At 42.2% G+C, this 21,343-nt stretch overlaps 1 protein-coding gene and 1 long non-coding RNA gene across 3 annotated transcripts in view; one reads left to right on the top strand and one right to left on the bottom strand.

Annotated features, from left to right (window-relative positions):
* ldb2a (LIM domain binding 2a) overlaps positions 1-21,287 on the top strand; it is a 75,990-nt gene extending 54,703 nt beyond the window's left edge. The window contains exons 6-9 of one of the 2 annotated variants that reach the window (XM_067457228.1): positions 1,382-1,505; positions 4,649-4,702; positions 5,322-5,461; positions 19,322-21,287. In XM_067457228.1, coding sequence (XP_067313329.1) covers positions 1,382-1,505; positions 4,649-4,702; positions 5,322-5,461; positions 19,322-19,552 — 549 coding nt within the window. In that variant the 3' untranslated portion in view covers positions 19,553-21,287. The remainder of the gene's footprint in view (positions 1-1,381; positions 1,506-4,648; positions 4,703-5,321; positions 5,462-19,321) is intronic. The other variant, XM_067457229.1, reaches the window with a different exon arrangement.
* LOC137092241 (uncharacterized) lies at positions 9,604-17,610 on the bottom strand. The gene is made up of 2 exons (XR_010908190.1): positions 15,494-17,610; positions 9,604-10,453 (listed from the first exon to the last, which is right to left on the bottom strand). It is a non-coding gene; the product is annotated as an uncharacterized lncRNA (long non-coding RNA).
* Positions 21,288-21,343: the final 56 nt, after the last annotated feature.

Consider the following 21,343-nt stretch of genomic DNA (forward strand, 5'->3'; position numbering starts at 1 on the left):
TACATGTATAAATATATAGCGGTCTAGCTGGAGGGCACTAGGACCTGGAGGAGCTTCTGCTGCTGTGGAGGCTGCCGCACGCGCTAGAAAGTGGGGAGACGCGATTGGGCTTGTTTTGGGCTAGTTTTGTTGTGAAAACGTGGCAAATCTGCTGCTGACGGTCACGTCCTTCTGTACGTGCATTCAGAAATTCAAGGCAGCATTTAAAAACAGTCAATATAAATCACTGTACATGCAATGTATTTTCTTGTTTTCACTTGAAGAATGACTGCAGTGCTGACATATGGTCTCATCTGTAGCACTCCTTGCACACGTGAGTTATTGCAGGCGCATATCAACACGTTATCATATCGGCAAGGCATATCGGCATAATGTTTTCATATCGACCGATGCCGATTTTTATATTTTAAGCGTTTATCGGCCGATTCCGATGTCGTGCCGATAATATCGTGCATCCCTAAAAAAATATGAATAAAAATATAACAATTTACACTCTGTTATTGCATCCTGTTCATGTAGAAAAAAATTGTAAAATAGTATTTCTGTCAAAATAAAGTATAAATTGCATGTAAATTACTATTTATATTGCTACTTTGTTATGGTGAAAATGGTGAAAATACAACATATCACTATTTTCACTTAGTATGCTATTTCATTAAGTAAATAGCATCTACAGCTATTTGCACTTAGTGAAAATAGAATCTAGTTGCTACTTGGAATAGGGCAAATAGCCACTGCCTTTTTTTTTAAATTAATATAGGGGGTCAACCTCAGGGATTTTAGCAGTGCACTGTAATTCCCGTAAACAAGATAATTTTTCCTTTCGCTGGGGAAATTTCTCACGATCCTTGCATTGGCTTGCTGTAAAAATACCTTTTAAAAGTGACTCATTAGTGTTGCTTGAAAAACCTGCATTTGTTTCAGCATGTTTATCAGTAGATCCACACTGAGGATGTTTCCTGTGCTCGGGCGCAATAAGACCACTGTCCGGCAAGATGGACAAGGAAGCTTGTAGGTTTCCTCGCATTCAGACTAGAAATAGCCCCGCTCTGTGGGCCCGGATCCAGAGATTGTTTCCCTGGACCTGTGGAAGTGAGAGGATACAGCAGCGTTGGGATACAATCCTGTCAGTGGGAAATGATTGTGTGTGTGTGTGTGTGTGTGTGTGTGTGTGTGTGTGTGTGTGTGTGTGTGTGTGTGTGTGTGTGTGTGTGTGTGTGTGTGTGTGTGTGTGTGTGTGTGTGTGTGTGTGTCCTTGTCAATTTCAGGCCACCCGCTGTGTGATTTAAATGATAATACTGTTAAATCTTTAAAATGGATAAACTGACAGTAACTGAAACTGATGATGTTTAATTTGTATGTTTATGTGTGTTTTTTCCAGTTGTGTGTCATTCTGGAGCCGATGCAAGAGCTAATGTCTCGACATAAGACCTATAACCTTAGCCCGAGAGACTGTCTAAAGACCTGTCTGTTCCAGAAGTGGCAAAGAATGGTGGCCCCTCCAGGTAACAGCAAATCGTTATCCACTGTATTATGTTTCTAACGGCAGTAATTTGTGCTCTGATCTGATCTTTACGGATGTGTGTATTTAACATCATGGTCTTTGGGAAAGTAAGCTCTAATTTAGCTCTTTGGTGGGACCTATCAGGGAAACATTTGTTGCTCTCCATCATTATTGACTTTATATAATAATTGATATAATACTAGAACAGACGTCCAAATAGTTTAAAGTGACCCAAAAATGTATTTGGCCACTTAAGCCAAACTTAAAAATGTATGAATGTCATAGCATTGTTTTAATGTATTTAAAGTCCTTATTAGTGTGTTTATTTAAATCCAATTAATTTAAGCAGAGAAAATGTGATTTTATTGGAAAACTAAAAATAATTTATTAATTAATAATTTTTTTAAATATATTTTTATTTTGTCTCAGAATTTATAATTCAGAATTATTATTATTAACTTCCAGATTACATTTTACATGTTGATAAAATGTTGTCATATTTCAGTATAAATCTTCATAAATCTAATTATATAGTTGCCTTTTGTATTTTAGGCAATGTGTCCATCACAATGCATCATCATATGTAGGGGTTTTTGGCATGTAAAAGTATAAATGTACGTACAAATTTGTCACTATATTTTGGGACTGCTGTCTCTAATGGAACAGGATGGTCACAAGTCTATGACATTTAATAACAGGCATTCTCTTTTTTCACATATCTCTTCTAAAATCTCAGATGACATCAATAGGGATTAGAGATCACTAGATATGTGTTTGATCCCTTTGTATGCATCTTGCATGCTCCTCAGGGGGTCAAATCAATCAATAGCAATGATTTAAACTTGTCTTTAGAACATATAAGTGGTTTACATATACATTATGATTTAAACAGAGACGACATGACATGTACGAGACTGAAAACACATCCCTCAACCGCTCCCTGTGGATGAAACCCTGTACGACAACCACCCTCCACCCCCAATCCCACACACACACACACACACACCCCTGCCCCTCCACTTGTTAGTCGTCAGCACTGGCCTTCTCACAATCCGTATCGAAGTGGATCTTCTGTAATTGTTGTTTCCTTATTAGCTTTGCTTCCCTCTTTCCTCCCATTCTTTGAAAATCTGGAGAGCGTTTGTGTTCAGGAACAGGAAGGAAAGAAGGTTGCCTTTATACACTGATAAGTTTTTTTGGCTTTTTTTTCCGCATGTATATGTGTATGTGTGGAAATAATTGCGTTTTAGTGCGTCATTCACACACTTGCACTGATAAATATACAAAAATCAGAGTTCTTCTTCAGAAAACCAAAACAGATGTCCTTCTACATTCTGTTTATTATTGTATATGACTTTATATGAAATTCGTCATACACAAATAATGTGAAAACATCTCCCTGTGTGTGGTTAGAAAGAACCTCTAAAATTTCATTTTTAGGCATTAATTAATTATTACATTAATGACTAAAAATGTACCAAGTATTTTGATTGTTAAACTGAATATAATAACAATACATGGCTGAAAAAACCTAACATGTGAATACAGAACATTCTTTACAACATTAGCTAACTTTTATATACACCGATCAGGCATAACATTATGAGGTGAAGTGAGTAACACTAATTATCTCTTCATCACAGCACCTGTTAGTGTGTGGGATATATTAGGTAGCAAGTGAACATTTTCTCCTCAAAGTTGATGTGTTAAAGCAGGAAAAATAGCCAAATTGTGATGGCTAGACGACAGAGCATCTCCAAACTGCTCTTGTGGGGTGTTCCCGGTCAGCAGTTGTCAGTATCTGTCAAAAGTGGTCCAAGGAAGGAACAGATAGAGGTGAACCAGCAACAGGGTCGAAGGCTGGCCTGTGTGGTCCGATCTAACAGACGAGCTACTGTAGCTCAAATTACTCCAGAAGTTAATGCTAGTCCTGATAGAAAGGTGTCAGAATACACAGTGCATTCCAGTTTGTTACATATGGGGCTGCATAGCCAGAGACCAGTCAGGGTGCCCATGCTGACCCCTGTCCACCGCTGAAAATAGACCATGGAGCAATGGAAGAAGGTGGTCTGGTCTGATGTGTCATGTTTTTTACATCACATGGATGGCTGGGTGCATGTGCATTGCTTACCTGGGGAACACATGGCACCAGGATGCACTATGAGAAGAAGGTAAGCCAGTGTTAGCCTGTCTCCGCCCTCCTATGTACTTCCGCTCAATTTTCATTTTCCTTTAGTACTCCCGCTAAGATTGCGATATATTCTTCATTCATTATTCAAATCTTTACCGGTCCAATCAGCGAACAGAGGGAGTGGCTAAGAATAATAATGTTGATGTCGTGCACTACAGTCTATAGTTTGAGATGACATATGCCACGACCAAAGGTTAGTGATTGGTTATGGCAAATCTAGAGTGTCTCTGGGCAGATCCAATAGTTTTAAACTTCAACAGAGCACCCGCCTTCAAGGAAGTTAACACTTGTCAATGGAGAATGACCAGACTCTCTGTACAAATGAAAAGCAAGCATTGTTGCAAACCATGTATATCCTTTCATGGAAATAATATTCCTTGGTGGCTGTGGCCTCTTTCAATATTAAATATTCAATAGGGGGACCAACACAATATTAGTCATAGTATTATGCCTGATCAGTGTATATATATACTGAACATAGTTAGGGGTTTGGAAAGATATTTTTATGTTTTTGAAAGAAGTGTCTTGTGCTCAATGAGATTGCATTTATCTGATGAAAGATACAGTAAAAACTATTGTTTTAATATGTTTTAAATGGGATTTATTTCTGTTCAAATTTATTTAAATATTATTTATTCATGTAAAGCGTAAACTTCACTATCATTACTGCAGTCTTCAGTGTCACATGATCCTTCAGAAATAATTTTACTATGATGATTTGATGCTAAATAAACATGCATTGTTATGTAAAACTAATTTATGATAAAGATTTCTACATGGACCACTGAGACCCACTCATTTTGCAATTCAATTTATATATGTATACAGTATATTTCATATATTTGCTCTCTTGCCATGTACATTAGCATATGTCTGGTCTTGGATATGCATAACTACTCAAATTATTATAAGTATTATGTGAAAAATAAATCTTGCTTTGGATATGATTTCAGCTGGACATCCACAGAACTTCAAAACGGAAATTTTCCCCTCAAATCACAAAAAAGGTACTCGCCTCGTGTTCTGAATCAATCTGTCTTAATGAAAACCCATAATATAATTCTCTGTTTGAATCATGAATGCTCAGCATATTACTGGTGGATATTTCAATATTCGCTATTAATAGGCAATTTGTTTGACAGAAAATGTTATATTTGCTAAAACGTAATCAAAATAGTTTACTTTCTCCATTAAAAGCTATTTTAAAGCAGGTTGCATAAACCACAAATTATCTAGAACTTATAAATCTAATTTTAATGAAAGTAAACAGCATTTAGACATTAATGATAAAAGCATGCATGCATGGCAGCAGAGACTGCAGTGCGCACTGTTGAGCATTTATGCAAATGAAAGCAGAGGTTCTTTCTTACTAGTGCATGTCTTGGGAGATGTTTGAACGCTCTTTGATTCTCTCTCTTAAAAAGAAAAAAAAAACGGAAAAAAGCATGATGCCTTTTTTATCTATCCCTGTGTATGTGTATATATGTGCGCTTATATGTTGGAAAAGTCTTTATTGCACTCGCATTGTGGCATGTTTGTGAGTATGGATGTGTGCCTTTGTCTTTTATTAATATTCTCCTCTGTGTGTGCATCTGTCTTCCTGCTTGTGTGTTTGGTGGAGAGCAGAGCCCACTCGACAGACCACGACCAAGAGAAGAAAGAGGAAGAACTCCGCCAGCAGTGCGTCTAACAGTAGCCTAGGCAACAGCGCTGGCGGCAAGAAACGCAGCCCTGCCAACAACTTCAATCTGACCAGCCAGGTACCTGTAAGCATCAAATCTTCTTATTTACACACACACACACACACACACACACACATACATTGTAACCATCCAAAACATTAATGCAATTTTGCTCAGATTGCTTTCCTAAGGATATGATTATGATTATGCTGTCAAAACACATATTAAGTGCCGCTTGTAGTTTTGATTCACAGCGGTAGTTTGACAAGAGCTTATTCCATCATCTCGCTGTGACCTGTGCTTAATAGTTCACGCAATAATGAAAAGTTCTGTCATTTTTACTCTCCCACATGCTATTCAAAACCCATATGATTTTAGTTTCTACCATACAACACAAAAAGGTGCATTTTAAGACTTTATTTATTTGTTTTAGAAGTAAAAAACCTCTTCAGTGTTTTTTTTATTTTCAGTACCTAAAATAGTGTGTGTGAGTAAGCTAGTGCTACATTTTTCGTGTAAAAATTTCCAAAATTATATAAAAAGCACCAATAAAATATCATACAAGCAGTCCAAATGACTTCTGCACTGTATAAGTCAGTCCCAGCAGTTTTCCACGATTTTCCATTACAACGCACAACCAGAATCAAAATCATATAATATAATATAACTATCTCTACTTTATTTAAAGCCGTAATGGGCCCCACTTTATATTAGGTCACCTACATTTTACATTAGGTATTATGTACTTACATAAAAAAATAAGTACAATGTACTTACTGTGTTCAAATTGTATTGCAAAGCCCTTTTTGCTGATATTGAGGTGGGATACGGGTAGAGTTAGAGACAGGTGTGGTGATGTTTGTAAGTTTAAGGGGAGGGTTAGGTGTAAGGGAAGTGCCAACTGTGTATTTACAAATGTAACTACAGAAATTAATTACAGACGTAATTACATGCAGGTGTTTTTTTAAAATGTAAGTACAATTTATTTATATATATATATATATATATATATATATATATATATATATATATATATATATATATATATATATATATTTATTTATTTATTTTTTTATTTTTTAAAGCGCTGTATACCACAAACTCAATTCACTAATGACACACAGACTGATGTTAGACTGGCTGAGGACTGAATTTAGGATAAATAAAAAATTAATAAAAAATTATGTTCAAATTCCAATGTTGTGCATTACTGAGTCTAAATTACCAATACAACCAAGCTGTGGAATTTAAACATGAATGTTTTAATGTTAAAAATCATTTTAATTCATACAAAAATTATATGCTTCAACTGCATGGTGGAAATAGCAGACGTACCCTCTGGCATCAAGCGCCATGATAGCGAGTAAAATACAAATATCACAAATATAAATATGCAGCTATAATGCATGTAGGAGATTTTGAATTTATATTTCTTGTCGATATACAATGGTTACACACTTAACCATTGTTAAGTGTTTACATATTTGTAAGACCGGCGAATCTATAGAACAATGGCATGGAAAACTAACTTTACCGCACTCCAAGAGTCCCCTAGTGGTCGGGAGCATTTCCGTTGTGTTGTGGCTTGATTTCTCTGTGTTGTGAACTTATGTTTGCTTTTTAAATTTTGTTGTGTTGTGCGCTACTGGGCCACTGTATGTATGACTATTGTGCATATATCTAACATAATACAGAATATGGTAAATGAAGTATCCTAATTATTTTTAAAAGATTGCTCAATTTGCGCAAATCTTTTGTTTTTGTTTTTTGATTGCAAAAAAATGGTAATTTTGATCGCAAAAATCACAAAAACATATCGCGAAATCCTGGAGGGACTGATAAATGTTCTTCCCATTCGCCATATCTCTCCTTTCCCCATTGATACGCAAAGTAGAAATGTCTGATTTATAAACTAATATTTTGAGAAAAATCTTTTCAGTGAATCTCTTGATTAATTTTATAAAACCAAATTGAATTATTTGTTTACAAATCAGACTCAGTCCACCCGGTTGTCAAATTCAACTCACTGATTCAGTGATCCATTTAAAATTGTTAACAGCCCACTGAATGGAATTATCAGTGAATAATGACTTCAATTTCAGTCAATTCCTTCACTCAAATAGTATAGTGCATGGGTCGTATCGACTAGTTATATGATGTTTTATTGTAATTGCATGTAATAGTGCAATTACAAGTGACAAGTGCCATCAAAAAATCAGTCTCTCTTTGTGTTCCACGGAAGAAAGTTATACACGTTTGGAACAGCATCGTTGTGAGTAAATGACAGATTTTTATTTCATTTTTTCCTTGGTGAGCTTTCCTTTAAACTGTCTTATCTGTATTGATTCACAACTAATGACACATTACAGTGTTATTATGACATGTTATAGTAATGTCATATTAGTTTTTTTGTGGTTTGAGTTTTGGGCCATGACACAAATATAAAGAATCAATTCCAATACCAAAGTAAATGCACCCTTAGCACCTTCACAGAGAGAGAGACTCCTTAGCACTCATTTTCAATTCCTATATTACCCACTTACAGTGTTTAACCCCGATTCAGAGGCATTTATCCCAGAGTGCCTCTTTATCCCCCAGGTTTCCTCTTCAGGCATTACTCTGGTGGTTGATGTGTTCTCCCAGTTTGCACACTGCAGGGTCAAACACACAAAACACAGTGCTAAGGCTTGTTTTTGGGGAGTGGTATTGTGAGGCGGTAAATTTGTTTGCAGATGGATGATGGGATTTGTAGTGCGTGGCTTTTCCCCTGGAGTTCAGGGACAATTGGAAACATGAATGCCATAGAGGAGATTAGAGAGAAGAGACACTCTTGTGTTGCTGCTCAGTCTGTCAAACCCAGAGCTGTTTGTATACATGTTCTGCTGGCACAGCCTAAAAATTTGAGTAAAAATTATGAAAGAGGAATTCTCCCCCCAAAAAATGTATTGTATCAAGCCTTATTTAACATTTAACTAAATGTTAAAAGCTGAATACAATAGTAATTTCACTTTGATTTTTTTGTGATTCTCTATTAATTATTTTTATATATAGAATTATTTATATTTTCTAATACTTTTCTAATTTTCATTTTATGTTTTAAGTGTAGGCGTCTCATATAATATTTTATTTTATGTTTTTAGATTTAGTTAACAATAACAGACCTGACCTGTATGATGTAATTTATTATAATTCGATTAGATATTCATGTATATGACCATATAAACTTTGTATGATGTGTGTGTATGTGTGTGTATATATGTATGGGTGTGTGTGTGTTTCCCTGTCTCTCTCTGTCTCTCTCTTTCTCTGTCTCTCTCTCTCTTTCTCTCTCTCTGTCTTTGTGTGTGTGTGTGTGTGTGTGTGTTTCCCTGTCTCTCTCTCTCTTTCTCTGTGTGTGTGTGTGTGTGTGTGTGTGTGTGTGTGTGTGTGTGTGGGGGGGGGGGGGGTAACTCTAATTGCGTATATCTTGTCTTGCTTGTATCTAGCCAGTGTCCATCACTTTAAGGGCACCAGACACATTCACACAAGCAGTGAGAAAATCGTTGGTGTGAGCAACTGGCTCTGTGCCAGCCCTCATTATCATATAGATTCTGTGTGTGTGTGTGTGTGTGTGTGTGTGTGTGTGTGTGTGTGTGTGTGTGTGTGTGTGGTCATACGAGTGTGTGTCACAACACTCTTCATTTTACTCCCCATTTGAAGCAGCGAGCCTCATTGTAAGCCATGTCGCCGTATGTCGTGGAGAGGAACACGCTGGCTACATATGTAGCGTGGCCACTTGGCTTTGTCTGTGCAGTCATTGCATGCTGCCTGATCGGCCTCCTACGTGAGCCCAATCACAATGAGCTGATCATGTGATCACTGGGTTGGGGGGGGGGGGGTCTTGTATTCAACAGTATCACAACAGTGCCCTCTTGTGGTCATCTTTTTGGCCTGAAATTATGATTTTGGTAGTATAAATACAAGTTACACAGTCATGCATGTGTAACATGCCTTGATATGTGAATGGATTGACATTTTCTCACCTCGAGCTTAGATCTGGGGGATGCAGAGCCTGTTTGGGATCATTCATTTAGGTAGGCAGGTAGTCTGTTTGTTTAGCTGTGGGCGGTTCAGTGTGGGTTTAACCACAGGCTATACCTAATAAGACAAGAGCACTGGACAGCCTTTCCATTTGATAGCAATTAGAGCTTTTGGTCAAACCACCAGCTGGAAACCTGTAGGTTGCATGTCTGTATGAGTGTGTGTGTGTGTGTGTGTGTGTGTGTGTGTGTGTGTGTGTGTGTGTGTGTGTGTGTGTGTGTGTGTGTGTGTGTGTGTGTGTGTGTGTGTGTGTGTGTGTGTGTGTGTGTGTTAACGTTTGTGATCCTGGCCCCCAGTTTAAAACCCAGACTGCAGGGCGACAGTTGCCGTTCAAAAACAGATGGCATATTCAAGGCTCGTTGGCAAGCACTGTTTTTTTTTTCTAATCGGTAACATTTCAGCTAATGACTTAATTAGCTATGCAAATTGACAAATCAGTGTGTGGATATTGTTATTTAGTCAAAAAGCCCACCTTAATGAATGAGAGTAATTAAGAAGCAGAGGGGTGGGAAGGACTGACGGTGACTCTGGGGTCTCAGCCAAATCTCTCACGAGACTACACAAGAGTCTTCGCTCAAATAAACAGAAATGCAACAGTAAAAGAGCTGAATCAAGAGACAGGATATGCAAAGAGAGCAGGAGAACGGTACGAGGTCTCTCACATCTGGAAACCAGGAAACTAACAGGAAAACAAGGTGAAACTATTTTAAAGTTTCAACTTGTTAACATTAGATAATGCATTCTATTACCAATTAACAATTTTATTTAATTTATTAATCTAGAATAATGCTAATTTATATATTTACGTATAAATTACATAATTGCGTGTTTATGAATGTTCATAATACATTAATTAATGTTAAAGGTGGGGTAAGTGTTATTTCAAAACCGTTTTACAAGTCCAATAACAAACTTGTATCCAGTCAGCAGGTAAGGGGAGTGTCTACTAATGATGGTGAGAAGAGAACGCTCAGTGCACGTCATTATAAAAAACGTCTCGGTTACGTATGTAACCCTCGTTCCCTGAGGAGGGAACGGAGACGTAACGTCAGTGACTGACGAATGGGGGTTTCGCTTAGAAGCCTGTCATCTCCGAGACTAGAAAGCGCCCAATGGCAGTGCCAATGCCATGGGCATGCGAGATTTGCATGCGTAACTCCGCCTACCCACGTGGGTATATAAGGAAATAGCTGGCATCATCGCATTATGTTTTACCTGCTGAGGAGCCAAGTTGAACTCCGTTCCAGCGGTACAGCGGACGTGGCAACGGGACGTTACGTCTCCGTTCCCTCCTCAGGGAACGAGGGTTACATACGTAACCGAGACGTTCCCTTTCGTTCAGTCACTCCGACGTAACGTCAGTGACTGACGAATGGGGGTCCCAATGCAATAACGCCACTCGGCTGTCTTCCAGTGCCCTGCGCAAGCGTGAGAACCCTGATGCAAGTTAGGACGATCAAAGGCCTCTACTTAACGCAGGAATACCAAGGTACACTGGGAGGCATATTCCAGGAGGAGATATGCGCCAAGATGCCTACCCGTAGGGAGGACTTAGGGATACATCAAGAGGGTTTTCCCGTCCAGGAGGTCATGGTAGGCGGCGATAGCGGCCACATAAACCTTCAGGGTGGATGGAGACAGCCTTCGATCCAACCCTTCCTGGAGGAAAGAGAGCACAGACCCGATCGGGCATTTCCAGGGGTCTTCTTGGCGAGAAGAGCACCAATTGACGAAGAGGTTCCACTTCAACGCATAGGCCTGTCTCGTGGACTCGGCCCGAGCGGAAGTGATGGTAGCCACCACCGGAGGTGGTAGGGTACTCAAACCTGCCGCGTCCCGTCCAGGAGCCACACGTGGAGGTTCCAAAGATCGGGACGCGGGTGCCACAGGGTGCCCCGTCTCTGAGAGAGTAGGTCTTGTCTCAGAGGAATTGGCCAGGGAGGGGCTGTCGCAAGGAGCACTAGTTCTGGGAACCAGGTCCGGCCGTGCCAGTACGGGGCGACCAAAATGACCTGCTCCTTGTCCTCCCTGACCTTGCACAGAACACGTGCAAGAAGGCTCACTGGGGGAAACGCATACTTGCGTAGGCCCCGCGGCCAGCTGTGCGCCAGTGCATCCGTGCCGAGCGTGCCCTCGGTCAGGGAATAGTACAGGCTGCAGTGGGACGAGTCGTGGGAGGCAAACAGATCTACCTGTGCGTCCCCGAACTGATCCCAAATCAGCTGGACCGACTGGGGATGGAGTCTCCACTCCCCAGGGATTGGCTGAACCCGTGAGAGCTCGTCGGCTGCACGGTTCAGGATCCCCGGGATATGGACAGCACGAAGGGACCTCAGGCGCTTCTGACTCCATAAAACGAGATGGCGGGCGAGTTGGGACATGCGGCGGGAGCGTAGACCGCCCTGGTGGTTGATGTACGCTACTACGGCCGTGTTGTCCGATCTGACTAGTACGTGTTGACCCTTCAGCAACGCTCGGAAGCGGTGCAGGGCGAACCGTACTGCCAGCAACTCGAGGCAATTGATATGCAGGCGGCTCTGGCTCTCTGACCAAGAGCCGGCGGCTGCATGTCCATTGCACATGGCACCCCAACCCGTGGTGGACGCATCTGTTGACACAACAACATGCCGGGAAACTCGTTCTAAGGGCACTCCTGCCCGTAGAAAACTGAGGTTCGACCACTGGGTGAGTGTCTGTCTGCAGGCCTGAGTCACTGGGACCCGGAGCGTGCCAGACCGCCATGCCCATCTCGGGACTCGATCGCGAAGCCAGTGCTGAAGCGGTCTCATATGAAGCAATCCGAGCGGCGTTACCGCGGCTGCAGATGCCATATGCCCCAGGAGCCTCTGAAACAGTTTCAGTGGAACCGCACGCTTGCTCTCTATCTGCCTGAGGCAAGTCAGCAGCGACTGCGCGCGCAAGCCGGTAAGCTGCGCGCACATGGCAACCGAGTCGATCTCCATACCGAGAAAAGAGATCCTCTGCACGGGGCAGAGTTTGCTCTTCTCCCAGTTGACCCGAAGGCCCAAACGAGCTAAGTGGTGGAGAACCAGGTCTCTGTGTTCGCACACCCGGTCCCGAGAGTGGCCCAGTATGAGCCAGTCGTCGAGATAGTTCAGGATGCGAACCCCTTGTTGCCGGAGTGGCGCAAGGGCTGCCTCGACAATCTTCGTGAAGACGCGAGGGGACAGAGCTAGCCCGAATGGTAGTACAGCATACTGATATGCCCGCCCTTCGAACGCAAACCGTAGGAACGGTCTGTGTCGCGGAAGGATGGACACATGGAAGTACGCGTCCTTCAGGTCGATCGCTGCAAACCAATCGCATGGACGAACGCATTCGAAAAGGCGTTTCGCAGTCAACATCCTGAACGGAAGCCTGTAAAGGGATCGGTTCAGGACGCGAAGGTCCAGGATCGGTCGTAACCCACCGGATTTCTTCGGTACAATGAAGTAAGGGCTGTAGAAGCCGGACTTCATCTCGGCTGGAGGGACGAGCTCGACCGCACCCTTCGCCAGTAGGGTTGCGATCTCCGCACGCATGACTGGGGCATTGGACCCCACCACGGTGTACCGGACACCCCGGAAGCGGGGAGGAGCTCGCGCGAACTGAATCGCGTAGCCGAGCCGGATGGTCCGTGCGACCCAGCGGGACAGTCCCGGCAGCTGTAGCCACGCTCCCAGGGAGTGTACCAACGGGGTCATGCGGAGCACCGGCGTACCCTCGGTGGGGCAGCGAGGCAGCGTTACCGGCCCGGACTCGGGTGGCGTAGCGGCCCGGTGTCGGGGCGGCGGTAACAGCTGCGCCCTGACAGAGGAGACCAGGGAAGGACTCGCGTTCCACTGGGGTCTGCTCTGAGAGGGGGCTGGCGACAGAGAGGGACGAGAGCGGCGTGGCCCGGGGGCGGCGCACACTGCCGTCACCGGTCTCTGTGTGCTCAGAGATGGGTATGTCAGTTCTTTCTTTAACCACATTAGGGTGCTGCCACCCCGGGGGGCGGCAGCGGAACGAAAGATTCTCCCCCGGCCCTCCACCGGGGGAAGGAGCGGCCCTGCTGCCGTCTCCTGGAAAGAACTGCCCATCTCTGAGCTGTCCGCGTCAGGAGCGCCCCTTGGCCTGGCGTTTAGCGGGCCGCGGGGCTGGCGCGGACTGGGGCGGCTTCTTGCGGCGCGCTCCGCGGCGCGGCCCGGGTGAAGGCTGCTGCTGTGGCCGCGCGGGAGCGGGGGGGACCGCAGGAGGCCGCCCTCGGCGGCGAGGCAGCTGAGGCGACTGTGCCGGCGGCGCTTGGGGTGCAGCAGCGGGCCGCCGGGGCAGTATATGCTTAATAGCCTCAGTCTGCTTCTGGGCGGCCGAGAACTGTTGGGCGAAGCTCTCGACCGCACCGCCGAATAGCCCAGCCTGGGATATGGGGGCGTCGAGGAAACGAGTCCGCTCGGCGTCCCGCATATCGGCCAGGTTGAGCCATAGATGTCTCTCCTGGACCACGCATGTGGACATCACCCGGCCCAGGGAGCGTGCGGTAACCTTCGTCGCCCGGAGAGCGAGGTCGGTCGCGGCACGCAGCTCATCTCTGAGCCCTGGGTCGGCTCCACCCTCGTGCATGTCGCACAGCAACTTGGCCTGGTAGGCCTGGAGGGTTGCCATGGCATGCAGAGAAGCGGCGGCCTGCCCCGCAGCTCTGTAGGTCTTCGACACCATTGAAGATGTGAATCTACAGGCCTTGGAGGGGTGCTTAGGGTCGCCACGCCAGGAGGAGGCGCTCTGGGGACACAGTTGCATCCCCAGTGTACCCTCTAGCCGCCGCCCCAACGAGGGCGGAGAAGGCGGAAGAGGTTGCCAAACGCTCGCGAGAAGACACGGGGGCCCTCCACGAGTGCGCAACCTCCTCATGCACTTCCGGGAAGAAAGGAATTGGGGGCACGGCAGGACGGCTGTCCTGTCGTGGCGCACCCAAAAACCAATCATCTAACCGCGAACGCTCCGGCCGGGGTGGAGGGTTCCACTCCAGACCGAGCGCCGCGGCAGCCCGGGCAAGCATGGCTGTCAACTCCGGGTCCGACTCGGACAATGCTGGCGCGCCCGGAGGCGGCAGCACAGCCGAATCCTCATCCTCGGAGGACTCTAGCCCACCTTGCGATGCGGTCACCGACATCTCATCCTCCTCTGGAGCGCCGAACGAAACCCGCGGACCGGCCGAGACCGAGGCCGCGGGCTCCATCACAACGCTCGCGGGTACCGGTGCAACAGAGGGGGGTGTGGGCCGAGGCGTGAGCGTCGGAGCTGTATTCCACACCATCACCCTCAGGTCACCCTGGCCACCAGCCGAAGAGACGCCCCGCGGACCGGATGAGACCGAGGCCGCGGACACGTCAGATCGGGGGGTGACGGAGGGGACTCTCACTCCTGCGGCCGCACGGAGATCATTGAGTCTCGACCGCAACACGGAGATGGCCATGTTCCCGCAGTGAGAACATGACTCATCCACAAGCGCCGCCTGAGCATGCTGGAAGCCCAAGCATGCCAGACAGTGCGAGTGCCCATCAGAGGAGTGTAGAGACCGGCCACACCCAGAAGCACACGGGCGAGACATCCTGAAAAGGACGTGCCACGTGTGAGCTCTTTTGTGAGAGGATTAACCTCGCAGTCGATGCCGAAGCGCCCAGGGGACCACACACCAACTGGAAACCAATCGTCAGACCAGCAGGCAGGAAGTATGTGACCGCTGGAACGCGCCGAACACCAACACCGACTGGAAGATCCTGATCGTCTCGAAGAACTGACTTAACTCAGAAGGCTTGTAGGAGTGAAAGGTATGTAACCCTTGGCTCCGAAGCATTAAAACATAATGCGATGATGCCAGCTACTTCCTTATATACCCACGTGGGTAGGCGGAGTTACGCATGCAAATCTCGCATGCCCATGGCATTGGCACTGCCATTGGGCGCTTTCTAGTCTCGGAGATGACAGGCTTCTAAGCGAAACCCCCATTCGTCAGTCACTGACGTTACGTCGGAGTGACTGAACGAAAGGGAACACACGACGGACATTATCTGAGAACTAACATATGCTGGCTTTTGCTTGAATATGTTTGTGTGTCATGTTCGCTTATTTGTCCATTTGCAATCGTATTGTCACTCACTTCAACTATGTTAAAAGAAAGACCCGTTCTTTTCCACACCTGGAGCATATAAATCTCTTCACTGTCTGTTTCAAGCATTGCTTACAAAATGTGTCTGACAAGTAAGATACTATACTCCTAATATATGTTTGTTTCCTCTTTTCATGATCTATATAACCTAACATGATCTACCCTAATCCGGTCATAATTGTAATATGGTATTAGCTGGACTGTCCTGCTTGTATAGCTACTATCATGTTGTCTGGTTTGTGTTTTTGTGATCGCTATAACTCTTAATCTGGTCATAATTGTAATATGTCGTTAGCTGGACTGTCATGCTTGTGTACTATCGAGTTGTTAATGAAACGGTTTGTGTTTTTGTGATGGAAGGGGTGACTTTTTTATTGAATATTCAAACTGGATTATTAACACACAGATTCTGCCGTAGTCATTGCCTGGGTTACGTATGTGTGGGGCGGAGCTATCAAAATAGGGCGAGACCCTTTTTTTTGAAATATCAACAGCGGTTACCAGATATCAATTATCCCACCTATGGCTTGAAAATGCATACACTACCGTTCAAAAAATTTGGGATTTGTTCGATTTTATTTATTATTTAAATTAATACTTTTATTTATTCCTTAATGCATTAAATTGATCAATAGTGACGGCAAAACATTTATAATGTTACAAACAATTTATTTTTCAAATCATACTGTTTAAACTTTATATTTATCAAAAATGTATCATGGTTTCCAAAAATGTATCAACATTTCTTTTCAAGAATAAAAATGCACTAAAATCAGGATATTAGAATGCTTTCTGACACAAATTATGACATTGAAGACTGGAGACTGATGCTGACAATTAAGCATTGCCATCATGGGAATGTTACATTTGAATTTTTTTATAATATTTCACACTATTGCTGTTTTACTGTATATCTGCATTTTATTGTATTTTACTTTTGAATGGTATTGTATGCAGAAACTATCATTAACCAATATAATAAATTACATAAAGTTCATTATTAGTTGATTGTTACATTAGCTAATGTTATGAATTTACGTCATTTTAAAGTGTTTCTTGGGTTGCTTCATTTCTGGATAGCACAATTGCCATTTGAAAAAATTTGAATTAAATGCTAAACTGCATTTGAAATGCAGTCACATTGATTAATAGGCTCACTCACATTCAATTTCAATGCGCCTGTTGTAAAAAATAAATGAATTTGAATGCTGTACTAAAGCGTCACACACTACTACTCACTACTCATTTCAATTTAGCTTCGCCCCAATTATAACACTGTAGAATTTTACTGTGCATAAATAGTTCATTAGAAACTTTTTTAATGCTCTGTATTTTAGCTAAATTTATTTTAATTAAAAGCAACAAATCCAGTGGGGAAAAATGCAGAAGTTTCTCTGCATTTCAACCAAACATTCTGATGAACAATACAAAGCACAAAAAGATAAGAGTGGTTTTGTCAGCCTATTTACAGTTAGTCACTTGGCATTTTGATTGATTGGATTGCTGGCTGATTTGAAATGCACATTTCATTTACGCTTGGCTATATTAATATGTCTTAGCAAAATGGATATGAATACAGTCTACTCTAACCTTGCTGAATGCAAATTGTGTATCCACCCATGTGTCTTATCTGTGTTTGCTCACTCACTGTGTTCGCTCCCAAACTTCTGTATGCTGATGTAGTTCTGTCCTATATGGATCTAATATGGATCTAATATTCTGTTCCCTTAAATTTGAGACAATTCTCTATTATTATACGGGACGGTTGGCAATCATACATAGATGGAGAATGAGAGCTGGAAGAGTAGACAGAAAGGCAGACAGGTAATAAAGAGCTCCCGTGCTGCAGCGTGTCGACACGCATGATCAACGAAGCGTTTGCTCCATTTAACTGATCAGTTGAGCCCAAGATTTCAACTAGAGAGAGAGAGAAAGTAAAGAATTGTGCTGCACTAGAACAAATGTCCAGGTATGATTATTGTCCAGCTGTAAATTGTAAGTAATTAATCACACAATCGATTTCAAAATGTTAATATTGTTAATATAATATATATATATATATATATATATATATATATATATATATATATATATATATATATATATATATATATATATATATATATATATCCCAAAATTTTTATTCTCAAATGCTTAAGAGTCTATTCCAGTGATTTTTATGTTTCTAGCACGTTATATGTTTGTCAACAGTTCTTCCAAGCCAAATTGATGGAGTGTGTATTTTTTTATTTCTTAAAGGTATCATGAACTGTTTTTTATTTTTTATTTTATACTGTTGTCTGAGGTCAACTAATAATGTTCATGTGGTTTTTACATTCAAAAGCATCATAATGAATAAGTAATAGGCTATTTTCTACACTGGTTTTGAGGCTCTCTCCTGAACGCTGGGTTTTTATGGGCGTGCAGCACTGGAGACTTGGAAGTAAACGCCTAGGCTAAGATTGGAAAAGATTTGCATATTTAATGAGCTTCAGCTCCCCTGTCAGTTCAGTTCACATGAGGGGGGTTGTTTTGAAAGTGGCAACCGGAATGATTCTCTCGATCACAGGGCTCATAAACGTCTTTATCAAACAAACACAATGATTTATTTCTCATCCACCCGCGATTGATTGGACTGTTATTTTTGTAGTAACGCTACTTGGCCTGCCCGATTGCGCGCACCCCACACGTGCACGCGCACCCTTCAAATGTCAGCGAACAGTGAACAGTGCAGATCAAGAAAGGAATATTACTTCACTATTTGAGATTCACTGGCCTGCCGACTGGCTTGCGTTTTGGTAGCCTATCTGGAAAATACATAGCCTGGGATGTTGGGGTTAAGCTTATGCAGCGACTGTGTTCTTCCACAACCAGGAATAGGGCAATATCTTGCTATCATCTCGCTATTGCTACTGGCTAGCGATCCGAACAGCTCCATGTGTCGGTGGGCGGGACTACTGAATTACATGTGTTTATTATTCTGTAGAGGCGGTGTTTCATCACTCGATGACGTCAGGATGAAGTACACAATCATTTTCTGGGCCTGGTGTCTATAAAAGCTTTTCTTTGACTACCAAGGAAGTTTTCAGCTCTGAAACTTACAGGATATTCTTATATTACTATGACCTTTTATATATCAAAAGCACAAGGGAAATTTGATTTCTCAATTCATCACCCCTTTAAACAACCATGTAGGAAGACACATTATGGTCATTCCAGGATGACAATGTCAAGATTCATCAGGCTCAAACTGTGAAAGAATGGTTGGGAGTTAGCATGAAGGATCATTTTCACACATGAATTGGCAGCCCAGAACTAAAATTCATTGAAAGTCTTTGGGATGTGCTCGAGGAGACTTGACAAAGTACTGGACTTTGCACTGAAATAATTTGACAAATTTTATTATTATTATTTTTTTACTGGTGTTTTACCTGTATTTTAAAATTTGTAACATCTTGTGCGTTGTGTTTTAGGGTTAAGGGAAATGTCTGTAAAATTACTGGATAATGTCCTGGTAATTTTATATATTAATATATTTTTAATATACTATATTTAATACATTCATTTAATACATATGTTTTGTCCACAATAATTCTTTCAACTAGTTTCTGTTACAGATGTTTTTTTCTTCAAGTTTCTTGACAAACATGATACTTGACACTTGACCTTTTAATTATTGTTCTTTTATTAGTTTTTTGACTGTATATTTATTGCAGGATGTGATGGTGGTAGGTGAGCCCACACTGATGGGCGGGGAATTTGGCGATGAGGATGAGCGCCTGATCACGCGGCTAGAAAACACACAATACGACGCCACCAATGGTCTGGACGACGACGACGACTTCACAAGCTCGCCGGCGCTTGGAAACAACAGTCCCTGGAACAGCAAGCCGCCCACAGGGCAGGACAGCAAGCCGGAGAGTACGGCCTCACAGCCCTCTCAGTAGGAGACAACCTGTTAAATCACCAGGGTTGCGCACTCTCTCTCTCTCTCTCTCTGACCTCAATTTTTACCCTCGATGATGTAAATCCCATGTCATGGTGTTAATGATGTCACCCATTTTCACCAGAAACTGATGGTTCCGCTCCGTATTTTGGGTAACATTTAAGAACTTCTCTGACCAAACTTTGGCAACAGTGTTTGCTCACTGGATTTTTTTCTTTTTTAAATCAACTAGCTAGGCTACAAAGCAGTGCAAGAAATGTGACTCTTGGAGGAACTTGACTTTATCATGGCTGAATGAGCAATCTGAATTAAAAGAGACCTGAATTTGGGACAACTTTAGCCCAATAATCAATGTATTAAAAAATCTACTGTCTGTCTCGCAGTTCATCACACATCTCCATAGTGACTCCAGTTGGCAACCACACTCAACGTCAACCAATTGCTGAAGAGATGGTCATGTTGGCTGTCTTCTAACTGAAGACTGGAACTGCTGAGGCATCCACCGAGACCAATCCCTGAACATTTGCATTTTTATTGGAAATTCGTTTGGCTATTGTCTTTTTCACTCTGCTTTCAATTAAAAGTGATCCGCCTTGCATTTCTTCAACACAACAGACTGTATTAACAAAGACAGCATGTATAGAAGAAAAAACATTGTCAGTTACCATTTACAGATTGTGCTTTAATTATTAAAAAAAAAATTATATTTGATTTCAGAGTTAATGTGTTGTTTTAATAATTTGTGGTTATTATGTGTTCTCCTCGTACTGTATCATCAATATTAGGAGTTCATTTTTTGACTGGAAGGCACATATGAAAAGCATATTTGTCCATCTTTCGTCTCTCTATATTGACTTATTTTGAAAAATGGAATATGATATGTTTCTGCATGACATTTCAAAATCGGTAACATGTTTATTCCCAGACTTCTGAGGTCCTCCTGGATCAATTTTAAAGCACAGTAACCAGAGTTTTGACTTTTGACAATAAAAATGCATACTTCATCTGATGCCATTGGTCAAAGCTTGATGTACTTGTTTGTCTTTCTGAATTTCATACTCAGGAGAACACCATACTGAGAAATTAGAACGTTAAATACAGATAATGTAAATCCAGCCACAAATATTCTGTTTATTAGCTTTAAATGAGTTGAAATAACATTTATTGTCAAGCTTCACACTGCTTTTAATATGTATAAAAACTGCCTTTTTTATTATAAAAAAAGAAAATTCATTCTAAAAAATGCACTGCTCTTTTAGCAAGTTATGTGGTCATTCATACAGCTTTATGTAATTTATTTAGCTTAATACACACTTTGCTTTTACAAAAAAATCCCTTTTTTTCCATAGACTGTACATTGGATTTATACGTCATTTTAATAGTTGCAGAAAGTGTGCTTTAATGATTGAAAGGAAGATTGGATGATGATGATGATGATGATGATGATGATGATGATGACGACGACGACAAAGAGCCAAATATTTCTTTCTTGTTTCTCTGTTTCTGTGCTTTATTTGGCTACAAAACTTATTTCCTGAATATTATCTCAAAGCCTGGGATATTTCCAAACCAACAAAATTACAAGACACAATATCAGCCATCCACCATTTAAACCTTGTATTATTGAAACTCTGCACAGTTTGTAAAATATTAAGCAGAGGTGTTTTTTGTGTCATATCCAAAATCTTGTATGTATGCTTTGCCATTTTGTGTGCCAATAAATTGTGCTTACAAAACTTTTTGTATTAATATTCCTGCCCCTCTTACTCCATTTTAACTTTGTCTAACACTT

The sequence above is a fragment of the Pseudorasbora parva genome, chromosome 11 (genome assembly GCF_024679245.1).
Source record: "Pseudorasbora parva isolate DD20220531a chromosome 11, ASM2467924v1, whole genome shotgun sequence".
In the NCBI taxonomy this organism is placed as follows: domain Eukaryota; kingdom Metazoa; phylum Chordata; class Actinopteri; order Cypriniformes; family Gobionidae; genus Pseudorasbora; species Pseudorasbora parva.